The 18,227-nt window shown below is 40.2% G+C and overlaps 1 protein-coding gene across 1 annotated transcript in view; it reads left to right on the forward strand.

The window, feature by feature from the left end:
- Positions 1-18,227, forward strand: part of LOC115279135 (lipoxygenase homology domain-containing protein 1-like) — a 138,699-nt gene that overhangs the window by 52,992 nt on the left and 67,480 nt on the right. The window contains exons 8-10 of the mRNA XM_029923679.1: positions 4,199-4,257; positions 4,955-4,999; positions 17,397-17,560. Of these exons, the coding sequence (XP_029779539.1) occupies positions 4,199-4,257; positions 4,955-4,999; positions 17,397-17,560 (268 nt within the window). The remainder of the gene's footprint in view (positions 1-4,198; positions 4,258-4,954; positions 5,000-17,396; positions 17,561-18,227) is intronic.

The following is an 18,227-nucleotide window of genomic DNA, read 5'->3' on the forward strand; positions in this document are numbered from 1 at the left end:
GAAGGAAGGAAGGAAGGAAGGAAGGAAGGAAGGAAGGAAGGAAGGAAGAAAGGAAGGAAGGAAAGAAGGAAGGAAGGAAGGAAAGAAGGAAGGAAGGAAAGAAGGAAGGAAGGAAGGAAGGAAAGAAGGAAGGAAGGAAGGAAGGAAGGAAGGAAAGAAGGAAGGAAGGAAGGAAGGAAGGAAGGAAGGAAGGAAGGAACAGAGAAGGAGGGAGAGAAAAAGGAATGGCAGGAAGGGAGGGAGGACTAATGAAAAGCAGTGGAAGAAACATTAGAGGTCTCCTGACTTTTACATGAGTTCCTCTGTAACACCCTCTGGCGTGCCAGTAAAAATTGTTCATGTATTTGTTTATTTTGAAAATAATTCAGCTTAGGTACTAAGAGTTTTATTTTCCTTTTATGGGAAATAGGGGAAATGATCAATAAGAAAGAACAGTGAAATTTTGATAAAATACAGAAATGTAAAATACTGTTTTTATAGGGAGAAAATAAAAATTATCATGAGACAGTGAGCAATCACTTGACTTTACTGATTTTTTTCCCTGAAAGAGGCCACTATTCATCATTTCTTGCTATTCTGAGCGTGTATTTGTGCTGCTGCAGATTTCTGGGCTCCTTTTGTCAGTTTGAGCCATTCCTCAGTATAGAAGTGACAAGCAGTGATGGTGGGAAACTGACAGAATGAGGCGCAGGGATGAGTCTTGCTCATTTATCAGGATGGGGGTGGAGACGTAGAACCTTCTTCCAACCATTTAGTATTTCTTCTGCCATTTTCACTGTGATCAGTGGTTGCCATGTCGAAAATATATCTCAGACAAAATCTAATCTATGTCACCTTTTTATCCCCCTACCCCACCAAGAAATAGCCCATGTATTTGAGGGCGACATCACTTACACATATTCCATGGTCTTCTACATTAACCTTAAAAGACTAGAGAAAAATTTTTTCTTTCTGTGTTTGTATTCCCTAGCTAGCCCGGGGAAAGGGGAGCCCCTGGTGGTCTGGGGGTATTTAAGCATGCTTCTGCTGGTGGCTGCATAACGTGTGTGGTGCTCTTGGCCGCGCAGGCTCCTCATGCTCCCTTTTGGTTCCATCCCTTTAATATCATCATGCCCCTCTCAAGCCATTCTGCTCCAATATTTTCATCTGTTCACTGGATTGGGGGAGCTTTCACATCTGAATGCAAAAACATGGTTCACAATCCTCAACAACCAGTCTTGCTTGGTTAATTCTCTCAGTTTCTTTTGTGGCTCATTCTGGGATAGAAATTGAGGGATGGGTGTGGACACAGGTCTAGGCAGCTAGGTAGAGGCATCATACATACAGAAGAAACTGTGTGTCCTGCACAGAACTATCATCCACGGCAACTAGGATTTATCTTGTTCAATTAATTAGAAAGAGCTCATGAGTAAATATCTAATGACACTATAAACCAATTTTTTGAAGAATTTACAGAAATTATGGTGACTGGTGGGAATGAGGAGTTAATCATCTTGCTGGTTTCAGGTTAAGAAATCTGAACCGGGAGCAAGCTGGAGGGAATTATTTTAGTGGGTTTCCAATACTCAAAAGTCTTGGTAGCTTTCAGGGCCACAACCTTGCTTTAGCCTAGTTAAAAAAAAAAAAAAGAAAAGAAAGAAAGAAACCATACTAGGGACCTTCCATGCAGGGACTCAACAAAAGACAAGATGCGAGTATGACCTTCACAGTTTCAGTCGGTCCCCCCTGGTTTGGTTGCAAGGATGAGGGATCTACTAACGTTAATTTTACAGAGGGCAGCTTTAAGGGCGGCTCTCATGGAAGCCATAAATCAGGAGTAAAGCTAAAGGTTATAAATTAGAAAGTCATCAGAGGGCCAGTCCCTTTCTGCATTTCCCCAGGGTCTCTTCATTGAACATCTTTATTCTTCTCGCTGTACACCAGCTTCTTCTCACTGTACACAGGCTTTTCTCTCCTGTCTTTGGCTTGGGTTCCAAATACCTCCTGGCCTTAACATAGAAGTCTTGTGAAGCCTCTTTGGCAGTGCCATCTGATAATGGCTTCTGTATCTCTTGTGTGAAAATATTAAGACTGATGGACTAAGCATGGGTCAGGTGTCCCTATCTGCCCCAGGATGAGACGCAGGACTTCTGGTACAAACAGGACTTCTGTTCATGCCTACTTCTTTATAGCATATTTGCAAAGCAGAATCACGGTAATCACCCCGAATAATTTTGCTATAACACCAACTAAGTACAAAGTACTGCATTTGGCAGTGAGAAGATACAGAGTAACAGATATTTATTGGCCATTTGTCACACATCAGATACCATGATAAATTTATGTATATCTAATCTTGCATCCCTATTATGTAGGTGCTATTATTATCTATAGTTTACAAATGAGGAAATCGAGGCATAAAGAAATGAAGAACGCTAATCAGTCACTAAGCAGTGTGGCACCAGGCAGTCTGACCTTGTATGAAAGCCTATGTTCTTATACATAAAGCTGACCCTCTTGTTCTGGTATAAAAAGGAAACTGTGGAGACAGCAGTTTTGCTACACAGACAAGATGCATAAACCAAAAGAAAGCAAATTTGCATAATCAGGGGCTAAACAAATGCATAAAGTAAGTTACACATGTTCTTAGATTTCAGAAAAGGGAAAGAAAGAACACTGAGTGAGAGCGGTCAGAAGGAAATGGGATCTCTCAAAGCTTTTGAGAAATGGAGAGATGAGCTGAGTAGAACACGGTCCACATTTACACCCCAGCGGTTCATATCATGTACTGATTTCAAGACCAGTGTGGTGGAGGAGTCCTGCAGCCCCATCTCTGAATCACTTGACACTCGCAGCTCCAGAGACCTCCCCTTTGATGACCTTAACACAGGGTCCCCTCCCCCCCCACCCCCGTCCTTCCCAGCAGCCTCCTGTGCTTCCGCCTTGTGGAACCTTGTCTGTGTACCTTTCCCAATGCTGTTTTCTCTCCCGCAATGCCCTTCCCAGTCTCTGGTTTGCCTGTCAGACACCTCCTTACCCTCCACCTTTCGGATCAAGTATTGCCTCTTGGTCTGTTCTTCATTCCTTTGTCCTTCCCCATTCTTGCCATTCAGGCTTGGTCAGCCTCCTCTTTGTTCCTACAATCTCTGTATTTCTGTACATCCACCTACAACTCCCTGTAAGTAGATACCTCTACATGTCTATTCCACACTGAACCTCCTTCCGCTCAGGCTGCCCTCTTGTTCTTCCCATGTCCCCCGTACTTACAAAGGGCCTGGCACACAGAAGGCACTTTCTAGACATTTGTTGAATAGACGGATGGGTGGAAGGAGTGGAAGTGTGTTTGAATGTGAGACAAGAATCACTGGGTTATTGTGATATAATGGTAACATTTATGTACCACTTAATAGTCCATAAAGTATGTTTACGTGACTGTTAACTTCAGCCTCACAGCAGCTCTGTGAGACAGGTAATTTAGTCAGGGAGATGAAGCTGTAAGAGGGTAATATCACAAAGCCAGAAAATGATAACGTTGGTTTTGTGAGTTTAGCCTTGGCTTTTTCTATGACATGGAGCTTCTGACACAGAGGTTTGGCTGATTTAGAGGGAAGTTGCCAGGATAAGCTATTACTTAGCATAAGCACATTTTCCAAAGTGGTGATATTTTCATCAAGTTTTAAGGTAATATCGTTATGTTTTGAGATGCTGAGGAAAAGATATTAAAGCAAGTCATGTGAAAGCTAGATAGAGATCTCCATAGAGGGTGTATTAAAATGAGGAAATTTGTTTTTTCTGTGCCAGTGGGCAGGCCACACTTTCTAGCCTAGCCTAGGTTCAGGCTCAGTGTTAGACTAGCTCTTGCCTTCATTACGGCATTCGGGGGGTGGGGGGAGGGCAGTTCTCTGCCGGAGCCCCAGGGGCATTTACGAGGGTTGTGACTGAGCTGACTGAGCACTAATAAACCTGGAGGGTTTATCAGTTACCAGGTTTACCAGATTAGCAATTTATGTGTTCTATTCCTCTAGCTGCAGTTACGATATCATTCTTAACCACAGTCAAGCGTACCGACTGGATTAGATTGTTTGACTTTATAAAAAGCAATTTTTATAGTTATCTTTTAAGGTTCAAAATTAGTATAGAATTGAGCTTATTGTAAAAATTGAGGACAAATTAATTTTCTTTCTTCTTTACTTCTCTCTTTTTTCTTTCTTTTCCTCAGATGGCTTCCCTTTATGTCTCAGGGCATAATTCATTCAGAAATTGAACTCTATCGTCAAGGTGAGGATTAACAAAATCTTCAGTAGAAGAAAATACAAGATGATTTTTTTTAAGTTTTTATTTAAATTCCAGTCAGTTAATATACAGTGTAATATTGCTTTCAGGACTAGAACTCAGTGATTCATCACTTACACACAACACTCAGTGCTCAGCACATGTACTCTCTTTAACCACCACCCCCCATTCAGCCCTTCCCCCCACCTCCCCTCATAAGCATCACTTTGTTCTCTCTAGTTAAGAGTCTTTTTCTTGGTTTGCTTCTCTCTCTCTTTCTGGGACTAGCCCAAGTGTCCATCACTGATGAAGGAATAAAGAAGATGTGATATATCTATAGATACACATATAGATAGAGCCTATCTATACACATACACACACACACACACACACACACACACACACCATGGACTATTACAAGATGACCTTGATGCAGCTAGATGTCATGGAACATTCCTCAGTTGTCCCTAGAATATCCCTTTTGATGGTTCACCTTTTGTATCAGATTTATAGTTACTTCTCACAGTGAAAACCAAAACACACGTAAAGATGTGTCTTGGCAACATTATATGCCCTACTGTAAGTTAAAAATCAACCTAAGAATTTGCTACCATTAAAGAGTTAAGTCGCCCATCCTTTTTTCCCACTTATAGTATCATCAGACAAATCTATTATTAACTGTACTTCACTTTTATTTTTGCAGACATGCAAATAGATCATCATCCTAAAATACAAGAGGAAGCAAATGGTAAATGTTGTTCCCACTTCTCATCTTCTAATCATCTGAAATGATCTATTTCTGTTTCAAGATTACCTGCCTTGTACAATTTTTAGTATATTCTTATTGCGTTTAAACTATTGATTCAAAAATATTTAAAATGAATATAGGAACAGACATTATATCATGGTTTGATTTATAAAGACACTAAGATATGTAACTTTAGCCCCAAATGCTTTTCACCTTCGATAATTTAAATATATGGGTGAAATCATCATTTTCCAAATGATTAAGTTCTATTAATTATCCTTTTTTAAGAAACCAATTTTGCATAATAGTTCTCAGTTTTCTCTTTAAGTCTCCTGAGATTAGCTTTTTCTATGAGATCTTCTTCAAATCAACCTACAATTGTTTTATTAATATATTGACATTTTAAAGCTGATCTGAATGATATGGATAAATACAAATTACTAATATGCATGCTAAGTGAACAAACATTCATGTTGCCAAAACTGTTTTGTACTGTGTGGCAATTTGAAATGAGGCAAGGGAGGGGCGCCTGGGTGGTTCAGTCGGTTGAGCGTCTGGCTTTAGCTCAGGTCATGATCTCATGTTCATGGGTTCGAGCCCCGCATTGGGCTCTGTGCTGACAGCTCAGAGCCTGGAGCCTCCTTTGGATTCTGTGTCTCCCTCTCTCTGCCTTTACCCTGCTTATGCTGTCTCTCTCTGTGTCCAAAATAAACAAACATTAAAAAAATAAAAAAAAATAAAGAAATGAGGCATGGGATAACACTAATGTTATTATATTCATAAAGTCCTGTCGTAGGATGGCCACTGAGAGGCAAACACTGTGTCCATTCTGATAACTAGCATTTGGATTTATTTATTAGAAATTGTATTTTGGCTTATATTTTACTTTTTGTTTTTTAAGTATGTAGAGAGGGCAAGCTATGCAAGTGTGCAGGCGTCAGACTGTTAATATGGGTGTAATTTTACTACTGTTCTAGAATCTCTTAATGATTTTCAAGGACCTCAAAAATTCCGTGTTTTACAGTAAGTCTGTAAGTGGTAAAACTTGAAATGACACTCTCAGTACGAAAACTATCCATTAATCTCAGGACTTGATGATGACTTCATTATATATGGAATAATATAGGCCAATAGTTTAGAACTGAAGATTTCAAATAAGGACGAAAATGTTGAAAGTCCTTTGTTAATAATAATAACAACCATGTAATCAACATCAGTGATACCAAATAGAACGAGTTTTGCCTTAAATAGCAGACATATTTACCAAGGAGGTTCGTAGATCCACTTTAAAAACTTTTTAAAAAATTACTTTTGATTAAATCAACCATACAGAATGTTTTTGTATACTTGTTTCTGTGGTTTTAGCTTATTTTTATGGTCTAATTAAAATGTCTATTCTTAATAGTACAAATGCAGATTAATCACAGACCTTAGTTCATGGGACGCTATCATTATTTGTCTGTGGATGGTCTTTATTTTATGTCATTTTTGAATTTTGAAGAATGCAATCTTTAATATCTTTTGGGTTATGATTCTAGAAGTACATTAGTAGTTTTATAGTTGAAGAAATAAGTTAATTTATGGTGTGGAAACAACCTTGGGGAGTCAAGTTGTCTACACTGAGGAGGCTGTGTTACCTGGTAGTGGAGAGCAAACATGAAGCATAGATTTAGAAAGTAGATGAGGCATGTTTATGTGATTCATGCCCTTCTATGAAGCTGCAGTGGGAAGAAAACAGACCAAGATGTTATTTCAGTTTAATGGTAGCAAAGAAAAGAAGAATCGACTGAGTTAATTTAATTTCATTTTGAGGTGATTAACAATAATAAAATTATGTGCCATCATTAACTCCAGATATTTGATAAATTTCCACAATTATCTAAGACCTGTTTCCCAAATGTGACACCTTATAAACATAAATATTTATAATTCATATAGGTAAAATAATCTATCATGGTAGAACTGCACTTCTGAGTTAGACTGAACTTGGTCATAACTAATATATGTTGTACATTGCAGCATTGCATTTTCTATCTATTAGCAATGCCTTTTATATGATGATTATAGTTAGCCATTATGGTAACCCCTTGCAATTATAATACATTTATATTCTATACTCATATATTAATCATAATTCTAATAAATTATCACATATTTTTTGAATGATCTGCAAAGGCAGCCACATTATATGTGAATGATGATATCTCTTCTTGTCCCGAGATGCTGTCTACATCTGTGGTACAATGTGTTATGGAAGCAAATGGCAACATTAAAATTGGACTTGTACAGTATTTACCGTGTCAGGTCTCAGAGTTTCAGATCTGTTTATTTAATCCTCACCAAGAGCCCATGAGGTAGACAGTATCATTATTCCATTTACAGATGGTGAAAGTAAAGGATACACAAGGTTTTTTTTTTTTTTTTAACTCACATAAGGTGACGCAGGTAGCAAATAGCAAATTTAGAACTTGAATCTGAATAGTTTGATTCCAGAGTCCATACTGTTCTTTTTAAATGAACTTCGAACTGTCCCTACTCATGAAGAATGTGTGTGTTTATGTATGTGTATATATCATCTGTGTCTTTGGATTTATTTTGTTGTGTTGTTTTTCTACCTGATTAGGCTATATTTTTAGATCTTTAGCTTTTAACCATATTCCACACACAAGTGAAAGGATGTTTTCAGCTCTCGGGGAGATTATTGTTATTATCTTTATTAGTTGTTCTTCACTTAGAACCTCTGTGGAGACAGGTCAGGTTTCTGCTGGGTTTCCTTTGCTAATGAATATTTGGAGCCCAACCTTTGACTAATGGTGTAGACACTTTTGGCTTACTTCCAAAGTCTCAGGTCCAGCTCCCAGCCTTGTGTGGCCCAGCCCCCCAGCCCCTGGCCTGGGATGTTGACCTTTACCCTAAGCACAACTCCAGACTTAGCGATTGCTGGTGACTTATCTATCGCTCAGTTTCTGTTGATGGCCCCTTTACTACTACTACTATTATTATTATTTTATTTGACAATGGGGAATTTTTCTTACTTTCTTGGGAATGAAGTAATGTACTAAAAAGTTTTTTTTCAATTTACCCAGAATTTAGTGGTATTATAGTGACAGGTCTTTATAAATATCATCCCAAGACACTGGCTCAGAAGTATCAGAAGCTTTTCTTAAGTCAAACAGTAAATGAAAAGAACTGGTATTGGCTTTCAGCTCTTAAGCATTATACATACAAAACTGCTTCCCTTTATTTAAGTGGTTGAGCTTCCTACATGCTTTCAAGGGTTTCTGACTGGAGGGGCTATAAAACTCTGGGAGCACTCATTTATTTATAGGCAATGCCAACTCTTTGTAGCATGATTATTAGCAACTTGACAGATGATCTGGGGTAAAGAGTATTTAGATATTTTCTCTTTCTTCTAAATTCTATTTTCCGTTCATGCTTGCAGGTCCACAACCCAAAGAGTGTCTGCTCTAGGAAAGAAATTGAAATTTAATTATTGGATTCATGTAAACATAATGAAGAATATAAACTATTTTATAACATCATCACGTATTCCAAGTCAAGTGTAGGTGGCTTTGAATTGTTCCCTGTTCTGATTATGTATGGGACATTTTTTTGGCAGTTTGTGTCAATAACGAAGTAACCCCCTGAGCTCCTGTGTAGGAACCTTCTGCCTGTTTGGTCAGATAGATAAGCTGTGGGCCCCTGAGAACCTGCGTGGCCTGTGGGGTCAGTGCTTCAGATAAGTGCCCATGACGTGTGCAGCTGAGAACCAGAGAACCCATTTCTGGGACTGCCTCATCAGTCCCAAGTTATGTTCCAGAAACTTGGTTAACAAATACCAGTGGGGCTACATGGGAAAGAGAAGTCAATGGGGGGACAACTTTTTGGAACCAAAAGGAAGAAGGTGAAGTCACAGGAATTCTCAGCCAAGGCTGGATATTTGCTGTGACTTACTGTTTGGTGCCCAGAAACTTCGATGTGGGGTTGCCAGGAAGAGTTAAGTGAGCAGTAAAAGAAACGATGCAGCGGGGCGCCTGGGTGGCTCAGTCGGCTAAGCCTCCGACTTCGGCTCAGGTCAGATCTCACGTTCGTGGGTTCGAGCCCCGCATCGGGCTCTGTGCTGAAAGCTAGCTCAGAGCCTGGAGCCTGCTTCCGGTTCTGTGTCTCCTTCTCTCTCTGCCCTTCCCCCTCTCATGCTCTGTCTCTCTCTGTATCAAAAATAATAAATAAAGTATTAAAAAAAATTAAAAAAAAAAAAAGAAACGATGCAGCATTTCCCATGCCCCCTGTGTGGCTTTTGCCTCATTTTGTTCTGAGAGGAAATGGCCAGTATTTGGATAGCCATTCATGCTGCATTCATTGATTCTAGAAGATTGGCTCATCTCTTTTCCTGACTGAGATAAAGTACCCATAATTCAACACAGTAATTGAATGTAATGGATTTGACACTAAAGCAACAATATAATCTCAGCATCTTCAGAATATCCAACAGATACGCAGAAACATTACCACAAAGAGCGTACTCACAACCATTTTGTAGTTGGAGATCATTCACAAAAAGCATAGTGCAGTTTGGAGTAAAAGAGGAATAATCAAATCATTCTTAATCTGAGGCAGGGTTTTTCAACTTTGAGACTATTGACATTTTGGACTGGATAATTCTTCCTTGCGGGGAATTGTCAAGTATGGCAGAGGATGTTTAGCAGCTCCCTGAACTTCTGCCCATTAGGTGCTAATAACCCTCAGCCCCCAGCTATGGCAGTGAAAAATGTCCCCAGGCTTTCCTGCATGTTTCCTGGGGGGAGAAATTACCCCCAGGTGAGAACACTGACCAGGAGAACAGTGGTTCTGTTGGAAAAGGGGGCTGAGGAGTGTTGTGATGGGCAAGTCTGGAAAGGTGGATGTGGAGGGCTCTATTTGCTAAAATGCTGTAACTACATTTCCTCTCAATGTACTCTCCTGGAACCTTGCCAAATTCCCCATAAAAAGGTGCAGTCAACCTGGTTAGACCTTTGAGACTGCCTCAACTAATAGCACGAAATAGAAGTTACGCCATGTGACATTTCTGTCACATACGAGTAAGTAGGTCAAAAGATGTGCCAGTGCTTCTGCCTGGCTCTCTCTGGGGATGTCTGTTCTTGGAGGCCAACCACCGTGCTGTAAAGAAGCCCAGGCCACACGCACAGGTCCTCCTGGAGGGACACAGCGCCGCCACCCTGAGCCCTCAGCCAGCAGCCAGCACCAGCTGGCCCATCATATGAAAGGACAATCTTGAACACAGACCCTTCTGTCTGCTCTTGAGCCACCCCTGTCGGTGCTGTGTGGAGCGGAGACGAACTTTCTCTGCCAGGTCTGGCCCAGATTGCAGATTCGTCGGCCAAAGAAATAATTATTGTTGTTTAAAGCCATTAGGTTTTCAATGGTTTGTTACACAGCAATAGGTAACGACAGCAGTAGAATTGATGGTGGTTCACATAGAGTGCGTATGTGAGTCAAGACGTGCATTCTGTAGTCCAGGCTCGTGAGCTGCTCTCCTCAGCACACCATGATGTGGCTCTGAAAGGTAGGTTTGGACCCAGTTGGTTCCTCGGAAGCCAGAGCATGAAGTGCTGGAGAGTTGTTAGCAAATATCCAAAGAGGGGAAGCTAAGGTTTCTGGCCATAGTAAGGGGGGCAATCAGTAGGGGGATATGAAGGGAACTGGGGACAAGGACAAGGCAGAAACACCACTGATGAGAATCTGGAATCCAAGTTGAAGATGGTCACAGGGAAAATGAGGCACCCTGTACGAGCTGAACACTCAGCCATTCTGCTGTCAGGAATCGAGTTTCGAAGCCACATGGAATATACTTCCCAGAGAGGCAGGGGACTCACAGTGAATCAGTGAAGAGCAGTCTTCCTAACTGAGCAGTGACTGTAACCAGCTCCAGCACGTGGAGCCCACCGGCTAGTGGTTAGCAGTGCACACGCCAAGCCTGCCAGCACCGCGTACTCACTGCATGGCTTGAGGGAGTCCTTGCATTTCTCTTTGCCTCAGTTGTTTCTTATGAAATAGAGGCAATAGCAGAACCCATTGGGGTTGCTATGAGGATTAGATAAAATAATATCTATAAAACATGTAACCGGAGCCTGTCTCCCTCACATACCCAGAAAGTGGTAATGTTTAAGCTTCATTTTCCCTTGTGAGAAAAGGCACCAAAGATCTCGAACATCCAGGGGTGGTCTGAAGGCCCAAGCATTTGGGCTGGAGGCATGTAGTATACCCTGCAGCTATCAACTCTCTCTAATTGCGGATTTTTCTGTATTCAGCCCTGTAAATCGGGGTGTCCTTTGCTGTCAGACAGCAGTAAGTAATGAGCAAAACCATAGAAGTGACAAACCATTTACCCTAAACCAATATCAATATAGAATATAGAATAGATTCATATCTGATAGTGTTTTATGCTTTTTTTTCCCAGACTTAAAGTGAGGAAAATGGAGTATTGTTTGAAATCATTTGATTCTAGGAAGCATAACTGTTTCTAATTCTATATCAAATTTATCCTAACTCCTGTGGTAGTGAGCACATGATTTCTCTATTGCTTTGTATGTATAATAGGATTAATGGTATTTGTCTCTTGGAAGAATCAAAATATTTGTAATGTACTGAAAAAATTCAAAAAAAAATCTCATGATCCTCTTATGAGGTTGTATTTTGAAGGATTTGTGAGTTTATATACATAGAATTGTTTGGAGATAAAATTACCGAAAATTAGGATAAAGTAATCACTTGTCTTATTTATAATATCCTTGCCAAATCTCATTGAAATACATTTACATGCCCTTCAAATTTTGAGTGATATAAGGTCAATATTGTTTCTATTATCTTTGTGCTAATAACAAGACTAATTATGAGGCAAATAACAATGTCCTTGTCCTTTGCACAAAAAAAGACCTTAATGACAGAAGTCCTAATCAGAAGGACTTATCTTTGTTGAGAAATAGTTCTATCTTGTGCTAAAGCATTATTCATGCCTTGCATAGCCTTTCTCACATACGCAGTCTTTGCCTTTCAAAGTATTGCTTAATGGATCCCCAAATATTTTATGAATTGCTCACTCTTTCATTTGAGAGCCTGCTTTGTGCCAGGGGTTGTACTAGGCACTGGGGTTTACAGACACATGTTAGACCCAAACTTGTCCTTCGAGGGGCTTACATTCTGGGTAGGTAGATAGGGGTAGGAGGCCCAGAGAGATGGCTTTTATTTATAGATCTCGGGGTTGAAGTGTGCACAGGGTCCGATGGAGATATGGAGAGAAGAGTTCATTCTAGTCACTGGGAGGGGTGTCTGGGAATGCTTCTTGGAGGAAGTGACTTTCAGGATGGTGCAAGGGGAGCTGGTTCATTTTGGGGGCTTTTGTTCCTGAGTCACCTCAGTCCTCTTGCCTCCTTCCTTGCCACAGGCTCCACCCCTCCACCAAGTGAAAGCCAGGCACACGCTTTGTGGTACATCGTGGGTGTGTTTCTCTTAGTCTGTCTCGGTCTACCTGTGACTGTAAGAAGAGCAGCGGGAGGCTGCGATCTGCAGAGGTGCACAGGCTTTGTCACTGTCACTGCTTCTTATTGCATCCTGTTCTGTTAATGCCAGTGTCCCATGAGTATGCTTGCTGTCTGGTGCTTCATTGGACCAAGCATGCCTGGCCCATAGTTTTTACTGCCCATTATGATGACTTAAGGTTGGCAGCTATGAGAGGTGTTTTGCCTCGGTATGGCGAACTAACAATTGCATGGTCAGAGCTTAATTCAAATGCATCCTCCTTACATTGCTGTGAATGTTCAGCGGGTAGTTGCCAAGTAACTGAAAATGTGTCTAGACACAGATGTTTCTATATTCAACAACAGGGTCAATTTCATGAGCTACAAAGCCAAATGCGTGTAACCTCTGAAACAGAATACACAGAATAAGGTCAATATAAATTGTTAAGATCTAAAGAAGGGCTGTGGAACTTCACTAGCTTTAGAGATTTTGCTCACTAGCGTAACTCACTCGTGTCTTCCTAAAAATCAGCCTCCAATTAATAAGAAAATGTTGGAAAGGAAACAGTTAACAGTAGTCTTGCAATCTATTTTTTCCCCTTTTCCTAGGAAATGAAGGAGATGCATCAGTCAAATCCCCCTGTATACATGCTAAGAATAAGACCTCCTGGTAGGAACACTAATGGTATTTATAAGTGAAAAGATAACAAACAGAGGGCTCTTAACTAGGAGATGCTTTCAGCCGCTCTTCCAAATTTTCCATTGCTTCCTACAAAACCACCCTGAAACTTAGTGGCTCAAGACAGTAACTGATTACTGATTACCTGCAGTGGGTGGATGTGGCTCAGCCAGGTGATTCTTGCTCAGAAACTTGGGTGGACGTTAGCCCAGTGGTACTTCATTTGCACAGACAGCTGAGGCTATGGCTAGCTGGACTTTCAAGATGGGTCACCCGTTCCGCCTGTTGACGACACTGGGATCCCAGCTGGAGTTACCTTCATCCTTGAGGCACCTTCCCATGTGCCATAGGTTTTCACAGCACAACTCCTGGGGTCGAAGACGGATTGTCTTGAGAGTGTGTCCTAACAGACCCAGACCAGTCTTGACTCAGAAGGCCCAGAATGTCACTTTGCTGCATTGGAATGGTCAAGAGCAGCCAAATTCAAGCAGGGAAAATAGACTCCACCTCTTAGTTGAGAGGTAAAATTGTCATTTTGCAGAAGAGCAAGTGGGTTGGGCATTATTGGTCAGGCCTTTAAATAATGCAGTCAGATCAGGCCTATTCTGTGTAGATTGTCTATTGTCGATGGACCTGGTATTTATGGCATGGTGGAGGCATGACTGGAGCCTGGGATGTAAACTGGGAAATCAACAGAGTCTGGTAGCTTGCATTGTTTAAATCTCTCATGTTATGTCTGAGATAGCACATGTTCTAATGCAGGCTGGAGAGGACATTTTTTAGCTATATCGATGATACAGGGAAGGAGTCAACAAACGTTTATGATAAGGGGCCCGATAATATGCATCATAGGCTTTGCAGACCATATGGTCTCTGTTGCAACTACCCAACTCTGCTGCTATAGCATCAGAACACCCATGGAAAATACAAACACAAATGACCATGGCTGTGTTCCAGAGAAACTAGCTCCAAAACCAGGTGGGAGCCGGATTTGGCCAGTGGGCAATAATTGGCCAAGCCCTGGTCTGTGATCTCTTCAAAGGAAGAGTCCTTAGCCTATGGCTTGCCAGTCAATGCTCAATACATTTGGTATTTGTTCAGATTTGTAAACTGTCAAGTCTGGTTTAATATGTTGGCTCACATGACCCTTAGAGAGCCTTTTGAATATCCATCACAATGCTTGTACATAATATGGACACTTAATACTGTAAGTCATCTGGTCAACAAATATTAGTTGAATTCTAGTTGTTGACATACCGTCATATCCTGAAGTTCAGGATTTTCTAGTTCAGTTTTATCTATACTGATTGCATTTAACTACATAAGAATAGCAAATGACAGAACCCATGCTTTTCATTGTTAAGGTGGAATCTCCTGTTAAAACTTACTTCATTATTGACAAAAAATTTAAATTCATTGTTGGGCTATTTAGAATTCATAGAGTATATCTAGACTGCGTTGGAACATTTTTAACACAGAAGAAAAATAATCCTCCTAGGATGTAGTGTCCAAGAAAAATTTTCTTTTTTCTGTAGCAAGATTTCTTCAAATGGAGGCAACTATTATAGTATCTTTCCAAATTTAAGCTTCGAGAGCCACCGAAAGGAGAATAAAATGGGGCAGCCAGAGATAGATGTTCAGTGAGAGCTTAGTGCAGAGCCAGTCAATAATCTTTTTAAAACCTTCTAAACATTGGTAAATAGAAGATAAATATTTATTTAAAAATTTTTTGTTTTTTTAAAATTTATTTTTGAGATACAGAGAGAGACAGTGCAAGTGGGGGAAGGTCAGAGAGCAAGGGAGATACAGAATCTGAAGCAGGCTCCAGGCTCTGAGCTAGCTGTCAGCACAGAGTCCGATGCGGGGCTCAAACCCACGAACCGTGAGATCATGACCTGAGCCAAACCGGACGCTTGATCAACTGAACCACCCAGGTGCCCCACAAGATAAATATTTAGATTTAAGTTACATGGAGTTTTCTTTCCTCCTTTGGGAGCTTTGAGTTAGTAGGAGTGGTTTTCTGAAGAGGTCAACAGATTACAGTATTTTAGGGGTATGACTCCTTGGGGTTGGACAGATAGCAGCTCTAAGGAAAGAAATAAAAGAGGTACTTAGAATATCTGAACTCATGTTCCTTTGATTTTTTGGTAAAAATAGTTTCACAATAGAAAATTAGAGAACAGAAACCTTGTAATTGTGACACATAATAAGAGATACAAAAACCATAAACATATTTTTAGCTCAGATAAAAATAAACTTTCACAGGGCAGTGGAACTTTTAGTTTAAATATAGACTCAGATTGTTTCTCTCTGTTATTTTCTACAAATGTTTCTAACGATTTTGTATTTTAGATAGTGAGATAATTTTAGAGAAATTAAATGATCAGATTTTTAAAAGTATACTCTAGAAAAGATTGGAAAATAGTTAAGTTTTTCCCAGTGGTGGTAAAGAAAATCATGCCCAGAATAATGACAATGTCAAAAATCACCACAGAAGACATTTCATTGGTTATTCCACTTTTAAGGCTCCCGGTGTCGTAACATGGTAATTTCACAAGTGAAAAATACAGGAGTATTCCTTGTTATTTTCTCTGTTTTAGTACACTGGAGATCCAAGCTGACATGCAAACTCCTTTGTGTCCCTCTCCCCCTGATGGCATGTTACAAAAAACTCAGAGCAGGCCCAGATGGCAGGTGAAGGAGATAAGTATGAGATAGGTAAGAAGGTCTAAAAACAGGAAAAGAGATCCTTTAACTTCTTGAATTATGCATAAGGCACAAAGCACAGGTGGAAAGCCTTCGCTATACGAATTAATACCATGATGGGATTCTCAGTGAGACTATAGTTTGAAATGTTCATGTTTTCTATTTTCCCACTGAAAATGAACTGAAATTTCTCAGAGCAAACTTGCCACATGGGGGATGTCACAGAATTGTGCCTCTCCTTTGGTATTTTGGTACCAAGGCTTAATGAAGTTCTATTTTTATTAACAAAAGTAACATGACACGAAATCTACCTGATGCAAGTTTTGTCAAACTGATTGAAGATAGTCCAGTGACCTTTGTGGATGGATTAGGGGCTGGGGAGAGTGGTGTTACGTACGCAAAGGAAAGGTAACCTCCAGGTGGAGGATTTACTGAGAACTCAGATATTAGAATGGTAGTGGGTCTTTATCACCTTTTGAAAATGTAATAAATACTCACAAGGCAGTATGTGTTTATGGAGGCTTTGAGAGTAACAATAAAGACATCATTAAATTGTGCGTACAATCCAGGATCAGTTGTGATGAGTAGAGATGCATGCCCTATGTAGAGGTCTAGGGAACAGGACTCTGTCCTCTGTCTCACTTGACTACGTGGAATGGGCTCACATGTGATGGTTTCATTGCTTTGGGGTTGATGATGTCGTTTTCCAAAGTGCAGCAAATGATGAAATAAATACTATCCCAATCTGTCTCCCCAACTAAATCTATCACAGAACAAGTTGTAGATCTTTTTAAAAACTATTTTCTGTCATGCTCTGCTTGTCTCAACCTCCCTGTGCTTCCAGCATGGCCACTGCAGGAAGTTCAGCTGACACGACACATGGTCTTCCTCTGTTTCAAATACATCTTTTCTCCAACTCCCCCGCTCCATTCCTCTAGGCATCTACATACATCATTTTACTCTTTACTTCTTGGTTCCTTCCAACCCTTAGGGGCTCCAGCAGTTTTTCCTGGAAAAAATTTTTAGCTCTTTTTGTTTTATTTTTAGGGTTTCCACCTCCTCACCACACCTCGAATCGCCAAGCCCAGCTTGACAAGGCTATTCCTTAGTACAGATCCTGCCTTAATGCTGGATTATCAATATATCTGTCATCAGTCCCCACCCAAATATTTGACACGATAAACTCCTAAATCTTCCAGCCAATCTCCTGCTACTAAATGTTCCCAGTTTAGCATTTTTACCTAAAATATCTGCTGTCCTACAAAGCTCACTGCTTATTAGCTTTGTGATTAAAATGCTCTATTATTTCTAAGACTTTTCCACATGGTAGTTTCCAAAAGGGAGTCCATGATTAGCAATTACTTTAATACTTCTTGATTTCACAAATTATTCATTTCATAACTAAGTAGATTAGGTAGAACTCCTCATTTCCTAATAGTAATATGGTTTTCTTCCACAATTTCTTTTTTTTTTTTTTAATCTCCTTCTTCCTTTGCAGAAGGAGATTGGAAGGTGACCATTGTCACTGGGGATCTTGAAAATGCCGGGACCACAGCAACTGTGTCCCTTTGTGTCTACGGAGAAGTGTCATGTTCAGGTCCTATTATTTTGGGATCTGGAAAATACCAGCTGTTTAACTCTAACAGTGCAGATATATTCAAGGTAAAATTTATATGCTATAACTTGGTTGCTATGATACACTATGATATACATTCTCTAAGATAAACTAGACAATTTTTGTTTTGATATTGTATTTGCACTACATTTTTTTGGTAGACATGAAATCTTTTATCCTAGGAGGTAATAGGAATAGACAGGTAAATGGGATTGGTAACAGGTATATAAGAATGTTTGTTTCTTCCCCATTTTTTTAAAGATAAAGGTAACAAAGTATATGAACTCCAGAAAAATTTTTAAAATTAGAGTGGAAAACTTTTCTCCTAATCCTGCCATCAAACAATATTTTCATTGTTCCATATCTTCTCTAGTCCTTACCCATATCCATGGAGTATGTTGCTGTGATAGAAAGGTGGTGCAACCTAGTGGCTAAGACATGGTCTGAGGAGGCAAATGGCCAAGATTCAAATGTTGACTTAACCACTTACTGACATGGTGATCTTGACAACTGCTATGTGCCTCAATAACTCTTACCTCAAGGGGTTATCATGAGGCTTAAAATGAATTCATATATGTAACATGTTTAGGGGTGCCTGGGTGGCTCAGTTGGTTAAGCATCCAGCTTCAGCTCAGGTCATGATCTCACGGTTCATGAGTTTGAGCCCCGTGTCGGACTCTGTGCTGACAGCTCAGAGCCTGGAGCCTGCTTGGA

This window comes from Suricata suricatta, chromosome 15 (assembly GCF_006229205.1).
Source record: "Suricata suricatta isolate VVHF042 chromosome 15, meerkat_22Aug2017_6uvM2_HiC, whole genome shotgun sequence".
Classification (NCBI taxonomy): Eukaryota; Metazoa; Chordata; class Mammalia; order Carnivora; family Herpestidae; genus Suricata; species Suricata suricatta.